General features: G+C 46.1%; 1 protein-coding gene across 1 annotated transcript in view; it reads right to left on the bottom strand.

The window, feature by feature from the left end:
- Positions 1–3,035: 3,035 nt before the first annotated feature.
- NOC4L (nucleolar complex associated 4 homolog) overlaps positions 3,036–13,470 on the bottom strand; it is a 12,825-nt gene continuing 2,390 nt past the window's right edge. The window contains exons 2-15 of the mRNA XM_009274335.2: positions 13,290–13,413; positions 13,052–13,158; positions 12,658–12,765; positions 11,955–12,104; positions 11,234–11,333; positions 10,901–10,935; positions 10,747–10,797; positions 10,089–10,200; positions 9,389–9,449; positions 8,735–8,845; positions 7,250–7,413; positions 6,408–6,490; positions 5,373–5,486; positions 3,036–5,057 (exon numbers count right to left, since the gene is read on the bottom strand). Of these exons, the coding sequence (XP_009272610.2) occupies positions 4,941–5,057; positions 5,373–5,486; positions 6,408–6,490; positions 7,250–7,413; positions 8,735–8,845; positions 9,389–9,449; positions 10,089–10,200; positions 10,747–10,797; positions 10,901–10,935; positions 11,234–11,333; positions 11,955–12,104; positions 12,658–12,765; positions 13,052–13,158; positions 13,290–13,413 (1,437 nt within the window). The 3' untranslated portion in view covers positions 3,036–4,940. The remainder of the gene's footprint in view (positions 5,058–5,372; positions 5,487–6,407; positions 6,491–7,249; positions 7,414–8,734; positions 8,846–9,388; positions 9,450–10,088; positions 10,201–10,746; positions 10,798–10,900; positions 10,936–11,233; positions 11,334–11,954; positions 12,105–12,657; positions 12,766–13,051; positions 13,159–13,289; positions 13,414–13,470) is intronic.

Genomic DNA, 13,470 nt, shown 5'->3' with positions numbered 1-13,470 from the left:
CCAGCAGGCCACGGAGTCTGCAGGTTTTAACTCTGCTAGGACGGAGTCGACATTCACATCCTCTGTGCGTGCACCATCAACTAGAGCATCCTGGTTGTCCTGGTTGTCGGGGTTCATTTCTCAGGAAGGTTGGCACTACAGCCCATGAGGAACCGGTGGTCATTGCTGGCAGATAGCCTCCAGCTATAAAGCACAGGGTGAGTTCCCTGGGTCCCAGCGGTGTGCTTACGCCTGACTGACAGTGCTCCAGGTACCCAAGCAAAGCGGCCAGAGAGCTCAGGCTTGCTGCCGAGCAGGTGATGTTCCCAACAGCTCAAGTTTTGCTCCTCTCGTGTGCATGTAGGATGGCGGCTTAGAAAATTACGGGAGACCAAGACAGTTCTCTCTGAAGGTGGCCATACACTAACCCAGCTGCAGGTGCCTTCCACCAGCTCTGAGGAGAAGCTTCCCTCTGCTTTTATCTCTTTTGGCTCTACCCACATGCTCCAGCTGCCTCTTTTTAGAGATGCAAGCATGGCCCAGGGACAGGGCTAAGAAACTGCAGAAAAGCAATTCTTTTTATTAACAGACCTAAAATTTCCTTCATAAACTACACTAAGACAGACTCTTGGCTTATTAATAGCAGTAAATCTCCAAGTCCAATAGACTTCAGTTAATGAATATTGATTATGATAGTGCTGGAGAAGGCTGGTGTCAGTCGAACTGAGATCCTGTAGCCCTCGTTGCCTGAGCAGGGTTGTAAATTACCCGAGAGCTCATTTGTTTTTCAAAACTAGGTAGTGGAAAACACAGGGGTTATGGCTGCACTGCAGCTTTCACCATCTCAGGGCTGGGAAACCACCTTGATGCTAATAGCAGCTGGTCAGGGGGCTAAGCATTTCTTACTGTCTTTTTTAAGCGCTCGGGAGCTTGTGGATCTGGCCCTTTTGGGGCTAAGACAGGCTTTATCAACTCAGTCAGTGTCCAGCTCCCGTACGCTGAGAGGAGCTTGCATGCAATTCAGAGGAGCAGAGGTGGAGATGACAGGCAGGGGATGCCGGTTAGGCAGTTCCTAATACCCACTTGAGACACCTGGACGTATGGTGCGAAAAGCGAGTTATTTTACACACAGAAGCCTAATTTCTTGGAGGACCACTGCCAGCCTGCAACCAAGCATACTTATGTCCCACTGTGCTGGAAGAGGACAGGCACTGACTCTGCCCCGGAGCAGAGATCCCTCTACTTGGGGCAAGCCTGCCCCAGGGCTCTGGCTGGCATTTGCACTTTTCCATCTATTTATGGATGTAAATGTACACTTCCCTCTGACCCCCAATGAATATCTTAAAAGTAAAATTCTAAGCTGATTAACACAAACATTGTGGTCACCTGGACCTTTGACTCACAAGACAAATCTCATCGAGCTTTTGATGAGCGGCTCTATCTTTTACCTTCAGGCTAGGATGACTTTGAAAGGCCTTTAAATGAATGAAAACTCAGGAAAATAAACCAAGGGCAGTCCCTTGCAACACAGAGAGACCATATCACTATCCTCTGGTGGGGGAATGAGGCAGTGATGGGTGGGGAGGGTGGGGGACTCTGTCAATGTTTTCATAAAACTATCTTTTATGCTCACTGAAATAACCCAACAACAACAAAAAAGCCCAGAACAGCCCTCTCCCCCCTCCCCACATCTGATAAAAATCAAATAATAACAGGAGTGACTTATGTGCTCTCTGCCTGGTACTTCAATCTGGCCTTCCAGTTAATACACGCTATGATTAAAGCATCCATAATCTGCAGTCTGTGGAGACCTGTAGAGCAGCAGCAGCAGCGGGTGTGCAGCCTGATAAGGGTTGTTCACTCAGTGCAGATGAAACTTTTAATATTTATAACTGCTGATTTTTTTCCCGATGCCTCCTATTGAGGGGAGGGGGGTGAAAGTGTAAAGATAAAAGCTTGATGAAAGACCAGGTGGAATGTTTTTCCAAGGACAGGCAGGGGCTTGAAGCTATCTCCACCTAAAAGTCGTTTTAAGAACGCTGCTTAGGCCAGTGCAGCATCGGAGACGGGGGATGAAGTCTCTGGAAGACCTTCAAGGCTTGTCTAAAAGCGCACCCAGGTTTTAAGCTGCAAGTTCCTCTGAGCTGTCTGCGGTTTGTCTTGTCTGCACCAAGCGCAGCGGGGCTGTGCCTGGGACTGCCAGGCATCACCACAAAATAATTAAGTCACACCAGGTCAGCTGCACATACTTTAAGTGAAGAGCTAACAGCATTTCCAGCTCAGCACTGAAATATGCCGAGAGATCTTCACTATGAGGGTGGTGAGGCACTGGAAGAGGTTGCCCGGAGAAGCTGTGGATGCCCCCTCCCTGGAAGTGTTCAAGGCCAGGCTGGATGGGGCTTTGAGCAACCTGGTCTAGTGGAAGGTGTCCCTGCCCATGGCAGGGGGGTGGAACTAGATGGTCTTTAAGGTCCCTTCCAACCCAAACCATTCTATGACCTGAAAACACACTGTGTCAGCCTAACCTTCCCTCTCAACATCAGTGGGAGCTGCGACGGCCAGCACACAGGGCACTGGGAATGCACTTAAAAAAATAAATTGCATCTTGCTCCAACCAAGTCACTATTAATTGCAGTACAGTACTTAGGATCCACAGCTGGTGAAACATTGAAGATGCTGGTACCTTTGCAGTCTCCCTTCTGGGAAAAAGCAAAACCCCCCATTTCCAGTAGCATCCCTTTTCCAAGCGTACTGATGGTATTTTAGTCCGTGGTCATCTGGTCTGAGAGATACGAGGCTCTGCCCGCAAGGCAGCAGCAGACCATGTCGGAAGGCAGAAGCTGCTACTTTCCACTGCTCCCCACCAACTCAATCTGCCCCATGCGTGTATCCTTGTTTGGTGCCAGGAGACCCCAGGACGACAGACAGAGGCACACGGCTTACGCAGCCCTTCAGGTGCCTTGTTGACAGAAAGACTCCGCTTACCCTCTGTCCAGACGTAAGAACCCAACCAAACTCCCTCATTTTCAACACCATGAGACCTGGACTTGCCCCATGCCCAAATGGTTTAATATTCGTGCATTAAAAAAAGAGTCCTAACACTCCTGGAGTGTCAGTATTATGAAAGATATGAATGACATTGCCTGTTGGTAATTTCAGACAGATAAAACTGGGCCAACCTGAGTAAAACAAAAAGATGCAGAGAAAGGCATTCAATACATATATTCATTCATTTCAATATATTCATTCATTTCATCTGAAAGATGATACGCTTACATACTTCTTTCAAAGGTAGCTACGTGGTCCTCATTACTATGGCATCAGAGCACTTCAAAATGTTTACCAAACACATACATACAACCTACATATGATATAGGGAAATACATTTTAGAGCTGAAATACAAGGCTTGGGTGAACCTGAACTGAGGTCTCTCAAGTTTTAAGTTATCATCTCAGCCATTCCGCCTTCCTACCACAGATAGCAGAAGTCAAACAAAAAAGAAGAGCAGGCTGGCCAGGGAGGAGACAGGATTGCTTTTTCACCAGAGAACAAAGAGTGAGACTTTTTTTTTAAGAAAAAAAATTTGAATCCTGAAAAACACCCCACCTGACTTCAAAAGCATCAAGAAGAAGAAAAAAAAAAAAAAGCAGAGGTAGAGCTCTATACTCTGAGGACATGTCCATTGTTTGAAAAGCATGAAGAAAACTGGATGAAGAAAACATAACGCTTTGTGTCTCCAAGACAGGTGCAGCTTTCCTTGACTTAAACAGACTTGTCTGCCAGAAATTAGATTTCTTGGCCTCCACTTTCTTGACTGTATTTTTCTCCTCCACAAAATATGACTTCAAAACATGCAAGCGGAGTTAAAGTCTAATGAGACAATAAGTTGTTGAAAACGATTACCAAAAAAAAGTCCTGAGTGAGTGTATCTGTGTTCTTAATAAGGAGTTGATCTCAAACTTAAAAACTTGGGGGGGGAACCCCACCAGAAGGAATTTCTGCATGACTTTTGGAACTATATGAAAAAAACAAATTCACAAAACCACCTAATATCAGTGGACTAGTTAAACCTCAGTTAGCACCTGGATACACACTGGCCGTAGCTCCCACAACGCTTGCAGGCTGCAGGCAAAGCTACATTAAGCTGCTTATCATTCTGAGGCAAAAATCAAGGATTAGACATACCTCCCACTGCACATGAGTTGGCCTCCCTAATACAGCAGTCACCAGGATTATGCTCATTTCCAAAGCTCATGAGCATTTTGAATTAAGCAACCTTACAGCAGGAGATGGATGTACATGAAGGAACATCAGCAACACTTCATAGATGGAATTACTGAGCATCATCTATGAGTTGTTTTTGACAAACCTGGGCTTTCAATGCCTCGAATGTGAGAGTGTTAAGATGAGTACATAGAAGCTAAACATCCCTCTGAAGACGCGAGTTCAAAAGTGTATATAAAAAATATAATTAGAATATCATCAGGTGTTTACAGCTATGTATTGAGGTCACTTGCTACAAACAAGTTATCAGCTCTAGTATGAAAGTAACACATCTGAAAAATAAAAGCAGCAGTCAGAGACCGCACTTTCCCTCAGTCCCATCGAACGGCAGCAAGATGGTTTGTCGATGCAGTCACCGATCACAGCCAGCACCAGCAGCTTTGGAGAAAAGGGCTGGAATTCCAGCAATAAACAAGTCCGGAAAAATCTGCTCTGATGGAAAATCCCTCTCAAGTATCAGGCGGCAACATGCAAGCGTGAGAAACAAGGAGCAACAAAGGAAAGTCCATCCATGGGTAGCGGCAAAGGTCACTGAAGGAGGCTGCACCCTTCTCAAGCAGTCCAGCTCTCATCCCATGGAGATACTTCCAAGGCAGAGCTGCCGAGCACAACACGTGAGCTTTGTGCATGTCCCTAAGATCAGTCAGTTGTGCAGATGTGTTTGTATGAGATCACGTCAATCTAAAGTGAAGTGCTCTGCAAAAATATCATTTTTCTTCCCAAACAAACCTCGTACTTGCTCAAACTCCAGGGGCACATCAACAGCCTTTTTCTTTACTTCTTTATCAAAAAGCTATAAAGAAAAAAACAGAAGATATTGGCAAAACTCAGTACAAGCTCTTCACCCTGGCTGATACCACTGCTCACTCTAACCTCTTAAAAGATCCAGCAATAAACCTTTTATATAAAGGCCATCCCTGTCGCCACTGCTGCCTCATGCCCCGTTATTTAACAGACATTTTCCCGTTTTCCCTGGCTCTGGGTAACCAAAAGTCAGTCTAGCTCCCGCCCCAGCAGCAAGGCCGATGAACAGGACACGGCTATTGCGTCCAGGAACCAGTCTCCTTTCCCCTGGTTCCAATCATTCACAAAGGCACAGCAACGCTACCTCATAACCCGAGAGCTCCAGGAGTCCTGATATGTCATCCTCTATCTCAGACAGCGACTGGTTCAGGATTGCAGCTGCCTTGGCCACATCTGGGTGGTAATGGTTTTGTAGAGACTGCAAAAGCAAGACAAACAGGAGATGGTCTAATGAGTGCCGGGTAACACACATCCATCTGGATTCCCACACAGGTATCTGCCCCTTTGTTGGTCAGATCTTCAGTGAACATCAAATTCTGGCAGAGGCAAGTTTGTTGTGCTGTGCTACTACAGAGCTTCAAGAAATCCTGATTTCAGCCGTCTTTCAAACACATGAAAGGCCCCTCTCACCTGGTTCACATCCAGCTCGAGACAGACAGACTCCTCCACAGGCCATGCCGACAACACGTAACCCAATTCCGCTACCTCCCACAGCCCGGATGCTGCATCCGAGCTCCCGTTCTCGGGGAGCAACATTCTTGTTGCTGCTTCAGCCCCTTACACAAAACCTTTGTAGCATTTAAATGGAAAGTCATAATCCTGACATTAAGGTTTTAGAACCATCAGGAGTAATTTAACCAATTTCAATCTTCATTCACCATCCTACAAACGATCCAGGTGAAAGGTGAACGTTATAATCTTCTCTAGCGTTTTTAAACCCATTTCTACAGGATGACCTAGCTGTACCCAATTAATTTCTATCAGTGCTCAGCAAGTTCCTCTCTCCCCTCCAAAGCAAATAAAAAGTCTCATACATTTGCAGCTATTTAGTCTGTTTCAGCTGTTAACTGCACACTTTTCAACTGCAGTCAGACGTGTGCTCACAAGTCATCTACTAATTAGCATGTACGATTTCTCCAGTGTGTGGAATCCTTTGCCTCTTATGCTAGGATAGAAAAGGATGCAGAATAAATGATCAGCCAGAAACTCATCTCATTTGCAAGACGTATGTCAGGAGGTTCTTGTAAGTGGGACTGGCCACTGCCAACGTGTGCCAAGGAAGCGGCAAGGGTGAAAGAAGCCCATACCAGACGCAGATGTTCCTTTTTAGCCGACATACCTGAATCTCCCAGAGAGAGCTCTCCAAAGCCCGGCTTTCAGATGGCTCCTCCTCCTCCATAATATATGGATCTTCTGACATACCTAAGGAAATAGAGATACAGAGCTAATACCTTCTGCGTGATGTACATAACCCCAAAGGGAACACAGGGACCCAGAGCAGTGCTGCAGCCAGTTGCTCCTTCCCAAGACTTTTAGGGTCCAGGAACAAGCTGACACACCCCAGCACGACCCGAGTCACTGTTTGCAGCAGTACAGAATCATACTACTTTTAAAGAGCACAGGAAGTAGGGCACAAAGAACTGGAACAGTCTGATGCAAAGGGCATCTCAGGCAACTTTGAACGGTCACTACTGATGTTCGACACTGATCAGTTAAATCACAGAGAGATGAAATAAAAACTCAGGAGACTGCTGAGGCCCCAGTGGGGCCACCTACACAAAACCACCAAAACTGAAGAGGTCTCTGCATTCATTTTCTTCTCATTTCTTGAGGTGAACAAGACAAGCTCTGTGTCTGGTACAGGTCCCCCCCAGCCCTTTAGCATTTGTAAGTAGCCTGGGTCAGTGTGCCAGGCTCAGAGCAGCCTTCTCCCAGGGAATCACAGAGGCCGGGGAGCCAACTGCGAGGCCTAAGGTCAGAGAGGAGCAATGCAGATGGGTCTTCGCAGTCAGAGAACTTGCAGAAGCAGCCTGCTGGCTTTCCACAAACGCAAGGGACAGAGGGATCCTTCTAAACCTCAGAACTGGGGCTGGGATCTCCTCCCCTCCTCCACAGGAATCCTGCTCTTTATGATGTCTAAAGGCGTTAACGCAAAACTCCCCTGCCCACCTTCCCTCTTACCTTCTGGCCCATTAGGTCTGTGTACTAGCACTTTGCATGCGGGGTGCCTCCGAAAAAGATTACAGATGAAGGGAATGACCATGAGAAGAGCCTCGGGAGGAGCAGTGAGGGCCAGCCGGGAGAGGCGCTTTATAAATGCTGCCACCAGGTACGCCGGCAAGTGACTGTTGGAAAGGAGACAGAAGAAACCAGCATGTAAAAGTCCTAGCAAGCGAGCCAGCAGTCTCACTGATCCAAACAGCATGTCAGGTTAAAGATCAGTGGGGCTCTTCAGATTTTTTGGGCTCTGGAGTAAAGAGAAGCTATAAGAATCCTGGTTTCAAGCAGTAATATAGGGTCTTGTGCGCTCTCTGGAACAAATCTGGGGGCATTTCCATTCAATGCATGAATAATCTCAAATCACTCTGTGACTCAATCCAGATGCATGGCACCACTCCAGGCACTTGCCGTAGCCAAGCACAGCTCTTGTACATGGTCATTCACATGGCAGTCTTTATTCAGTCATTTTATAAACTTCTGAGGGCCTGGCCAGGCAACCTTAATTATATTCTGCTAATGTCATTTTGTGGGTTTAACTAATACACGGGCCATGGTGTTAAATTTACATAATACTTCCAGCACTAAAGCAAGCAGTGCAGCTGTTAATGGGAACATAAAGCTGCTGTAATGTAAATGTGCAGGACAGTTCTTTTTTCACGGTAAAAATGCAAATTGCTAACAGCAATCAGCTCATCTAGGTATTTCTTCAGGTCAGAAGAGCCGGGATGAAAGATGACAATTTTCAGCCGCTCAGCCTTCAGCCCTAGGGCTTGCTACACCTGCAAGGCTCAGCAAAGCCACCCCACGGGACACCATCTGTTAGATCTCCTTACTCTCTCCAAAGCACACTAGGAATACAAGGGGTTCGATATTAAGTGCCTAGTGCTGAACTGTAAAGCATTACTCTTGGTGTATTTTATAACATATGATGGCAACTATATGACCAGCTGCTTATCTAGTTTCTTCCCTGTGTACAATGAATGGACAGCATCAAGACAGACTGCCAAACACTTTATATTTCAATGTTATATGTCTGTAAAAGGTCATCGATTTATCAACAGCTTTATGATCTATAAAAAGCCTGCAAATGTAACTTTTCCATATTCATAAAGACAGACAGAAAAATGATCACTTTCAGCCAAAGTGGAATACAGATCAAAATACATCCATAATCACTTGCAGATCAAACTCAGATAACTAACTGCATTTTTACTTTCTGAAACTAGATGGCTATATGGCAAATCTTCAAAAATAGCACACGAAAAATTACATAACGCTACAATAACACTCTTGGATTCAGTTTTCTCGGTAAAAATGAATCTAATCCAGTAGGCACACTGAATACATTATATCCAGGCACGTGGGGGACTGTTCAAGAACAGTCTCTGGACAACAGAAAAACAGGAGGAAAAATATGTGAACGTATGTAATAAAGATGCTACTTACGATGAAGACAAAAACAGATCAGCCAAATGGAAAAAGCGGGCTCGGTACTTCACGTGATATATAGAAGGGTCTAAAAGACTGTACAGCTTTTTGAAAAAGTCAGGATATTCCCTGTTAAAAAAAGGAAAAAGACGACATCCATTAGTGATGTACAATGGGACCACACTGTGTCTAAATGTTTCTGTGCTTTCATTATAGACTACCCCAGACCACTGCTGTGCTCTGTTCAGCTTTCTTCGGCTTCTCTCCACAGCCACCGCCTGAAAACAAATTGTAAGGTGAATTTACGGCTCTTGCAGCGCCCAGCCATTTTCAGGATGTGAAGCTATGTCCATTGACTGCAAATGGTACAGGATCCAGTGAAAGGCATATCAAAGACTACGGCTTCACTATGTAACCAGATCAATGGAAATTGATTTTCAAGTGCTGAGCAACCACAGTCTGGAGAAGAGGATATTTAGGCTCAGCTGAAAAAAAGGTCAGACTATCAAAAGAGCTCAGCATCCAAACAGCTGAGCCTCTTGTGCAGAGTTTGGCTTTCTCATAGGGGAATTTTAAAGCCTGAAGATGCACAGAATCCATTTCAGGTCCTTTCTATAAGGATGTAAATGCAAAAACCCATGTTCCATTAAACAAGATGCTCTTTTCACTTACAGATTATGCTGATGAATCAGAATAAATAATCCATTTAAGGCTAGAAGACTGATTGCTCCACCTGTAAGAAAGCAGGCAGGTATCAACACAATAAGAAAATAAATATCAGCTTCGATTTGTTTCTATTATAAAACTTTCCCGCAAGGAACACAAAACTAAGAGTACCTGAAATTAGAGCCAGCACGATGGCTGTAAGGTAACACAATTTCATCTAAAACCACCCAGAGGCTCATAAGTCACTTACAGAGATTAAGCTGTAGTTTAGAAGAACAGGCTCTGAATGACTGAGACACAAACATGCTGCTCTAATCCCCCAAGAAAGCCACACCGGGGAGGCAAAGGTCTCCTCAGAAAAGACATTTCTGTAGGAATCTGCACATTCTGTGCCCGGATGCAGGCCAGGTATCAGCACTGCTGGCTGACCTCTATATTTAAAAGAAACCACTCCAGTATTCTACTCTTCCCAAAGCCTTAAATATGATCTTCCTTACACACAAGGAACAACACCACTGACAAACAGAGGTAAAAACATCTCACTTTCAGGGACAACGGAGTTCACACTAGTTCCTTAGCTTCATCCCAGCCAAAAGTACATCTATTTCATCACCCAGGCTGTGGTGTTGCATCCAGCGGCCCTTCCGAGTCCATACGTACCATGCTGCAGAGCCTCACAAAGGACAAAAAGCCTGTTTTCACTCACCTATGCCATAGGCCACTGTCAAGAAGTCTATCATGAGAGTGGGCTCATTCATGTAAGGCAGGATGGAGTCATGCAGAATGACAAGAACTTTTTTGTAAAGGCCAGTGGGTAGCTGTGAAGGACAAAACAATACAGTGAAACAAGCATTGCAGGGAGAACTCAGAAAGCAACGGCAACCCATGGCTCAAAAAGGCAACGCACAAGCAAAAGGGAATGTGCCAGGACAATACAGAACAGCTTGCAGCAACAATGCCCAAATGGTAGAGTTTACAAGTGACACCTGACAATTAAGCTCATTCAAAGAAGCAGGTGCTCACAACTAAAAGTGTCATCACAGCTCAGAGGGGAAAGTCACCAGCAAAAAAGCTTGGGAACCTTCAACTTGTGAACAGAGGTCGTTATGCTGCAGATCATTCCTTACAGGCAGACTGGTTTACAGGGGGGAAAAAAGGCTGAGAGTAAGGAGAAGCAGCAGACCGTACACGAGGTCATGTTTCTTGGCAGGAGAACAATCCAGCAGAAATGGTGACTGGGCTGTTCTCATCTGACGCTGAAAGCATAGTGGGGTCCTACCAGGAGCTCCACGCAAGGACGGCCACAGCCTCTAACGATTAGCAATTGGAAAGCAATGCAGATCGGTGGCTGAAGTAACACTCACCTTGTGCTTCAAAAAACTGAGCCACATTTTTTCAAACGCCTGCTTGTGTGCCTTAAAACAGAATTGCGAGCAGTGAGTTAAACACACTCGTGTAGACAAAGCTCTATTTTAAGTAGATAAAATTTCAACTCTGAAGCACCAAATGAACAGTTACCTGCAGCTTCGACACTTTCAATTCCTCCCAGTTATCTAAGAAGAAAGGGAAAACAGACGCTGAACTTGAAATGCATGTTTAAAAAATTAAGACGACCCTTTTTTACTTCGTCCTTTGATACCCTAAAAATTTGGGCTGAAGTCCTTGTCTTGACACAAGGCCATGACAGACCCCACTGTAGACTGAGGAACGTGGATTTTGTAACACTTTTAGAATCACTGTGATCACAGAAGCAGACATTTTTCATTAACAAACAATATAGTCTTTACACAATAAAAATCTTAAACCTGATTTTCCTTTTCATACACAGTTCACCATGTGGAGCTTACTAACCTTGCTTCACCATAAATCTGACCATGTCACACTCTTTGTTTGGCATGTTAATGGGCGAAATGAGGGAAAATACATTCTGCTGGTAAAACGGCAGCGGCCTCTGAGAAAAAAAGCATATAATCACACATGAAGCAAGTTCCACAACAGATGGTAAGATGCTGGACTTCAATATTGTCCTATTTCCCAAGCACTGAATATATTTAGGAGAGAAAAAGGAAAGGAAAAATGCTGATGGCTGAACTACATACTGGTATATTCTCTACTGCTGCCTCGTCCTGGACTATTACTTGTTTGCCTAACACAAAACCCATCTCTGAACTAATTCTGGTTTAACAGAATTGGTAGATCCAATCAAAGAAAACAGACTCTTCTTCTGCACCAGAGAAAAAACAGAATTAAAAGTTCTGTGTGTGCCACCCGAGCTGCAGAGATTTGGGTCAAACAGAAGCTAGAGCCCAGACCAGGTTTTGCATGAACAACAGTACGTGTGTCTTGAGCTACTTCCAATTTCAGACTGAAGACAGTCTTAGCATAATTGGCATATACTGTGAGCAAGAAAAAAAAAAAAAAAAGAAAAAAATCAATGCCTTCAAGTGAGCACACTCACCACTCTTGCTTCCAAAGTCTTTCCACATACCACTAGTCCCTCCCTGCTTCACGCACAAGATACACGTTTCAGAGCGGTTTATCCAGACCCACCTCAACAGTAACCATTTGTTACCTCTTTTGTCTTCTGCATGACTTGTCCAATGCTCTCAGTGACCGCCTTTATGACAAAGTACCGAATGTCATCATACTCCATATATTCTTGAAAGCGAGAGATCAGGAGAGAAGCGTCCTCATTTAAGGGAAGTAAGCCATCAACAACTACCTAACGAAAGGTTTGCAAAGGAAAGCAACAAGTCAGTCTCTTACAGTACGGGAGCAGACAGCGAGCTGTGATGGCTGAGGGCACCCTCCTGTCTTTCTGAAAGGCAGCTAGCATGGCTGTGCACTGATTGCCCCAGAGCAATGTCCACAAGCCATTTTGACAAGCCCTCCTGACCTCCAAGATGGGCCCCTTCTATCAAAGGCAACGTCACTTAGAAATGACACGGTGGCTGAACCAGGGGCAGTACCCTCCCTCTCATCTCCCAGTCCTCACAAATGAGGCCAGGGACTCCAAAAAAACACCCCAGAACTGGTACCTCATAAACACTCAAGAATCCAGCTCGAACCTGTACAAGGCAGCTGCTCCCACACCCACAGGTGTCACCTCACCAGGGACAGAAGCTCTAGGTCTTGGTGCTCTCTCTAGAACACCACCCTCCCTTTGCCCTGAAAACCTCCGAGCGTGAAATTTTAGTCCTGGAGAAGGTGAGCACATGAGGTTGTGCGTGCCATCGGGTAACTGACAGGAGGAACTTTTCAGTTCCGTAGCTTACCTTAAGAAGTTCACGAGGAAAAGTTAAACTCCCCTTCCACTCTACTTTGATCAACGGATATTGTGCCTCCAACTCAACAAACTTCATGAGGGTGCAGAGTGACAGTTCCTTTAAAAGAAAACAACAGAAAAAAACCCCACCTCAACAAGGACACCAGGGGTCAGACCCAAAGGAGGCAACTTCTGAAGGAGGAAGAATGAACTAAGATGTTCTTCACTAAGAAAGCTGTGTGCCTGCTCCTGGCAGGCTGGTGAGCAGAGGTGAGCCAGAGCACCAGCAACGTCTTACAGCACTGCCCACCCTCCCACACTGAAATTATTAGAGTGATAATTGCTTCTGCATCGCAAGGGACCCCCACGTGAACTCGTGTCTCAGCAGCAGGCTCGGGACCTACCTTGACCTGGAAGGCATCGTGTCCCATCAGCTCCGCCAAGCAATCCACGCAGTCGTTGTAGCGGTGCCTCATCCACATCTTGTATTTGTCCTCCGCGCTGTAGTTATCTGAAGGGTGAAACACAGACAGGTCTCGAAAGCTCAGACCGGCCGGGACGAGCCCCAGGGACGCGCCCAAGGCTCGGGCCCCTGCCTCTCCCGGGACAGGGCCGCAGGACCCCCCCCGGCTCTCGACTCACCGGCGAGAGAGGCCTCCTCGGCGGGCAGCTGGCCCACGAACAGCTCCCTCCGCTCCAGCAGCGCCCCGAAGAGCCGGCTGCAGGTCCTGGCGGCGCAGAGGACCTCCTCCTCCTCCTCCTGGCCCTGGGGAAGAGCGCGTCTCTGAGGAGAGGGAGGCAGGGCGGCCCGGCGCGGCCCCGC

Source organism: Aptenodytes forsteri, unplaced genomic scaffold (assembly GCF_000699145.1).
Source record: "Aptenodytes forsteri isolate BGI_AS27 unplaced genomic scaffold, ASM69914v1 Scaffold79, whole genome shotgun sequence".
Taxonomy (NCBI): domain Eukaryota; kingdom Metazoa; phylum Chordata; class Aves; order Sphenisciformes; family Spheniscidae; genus Aptenodytes; species Aptenodytes forsteri.
Note: the sequence above shows the minus strand (reverse complement) of the source record. Positions and strands in the feature narration are given on the sequence as shown.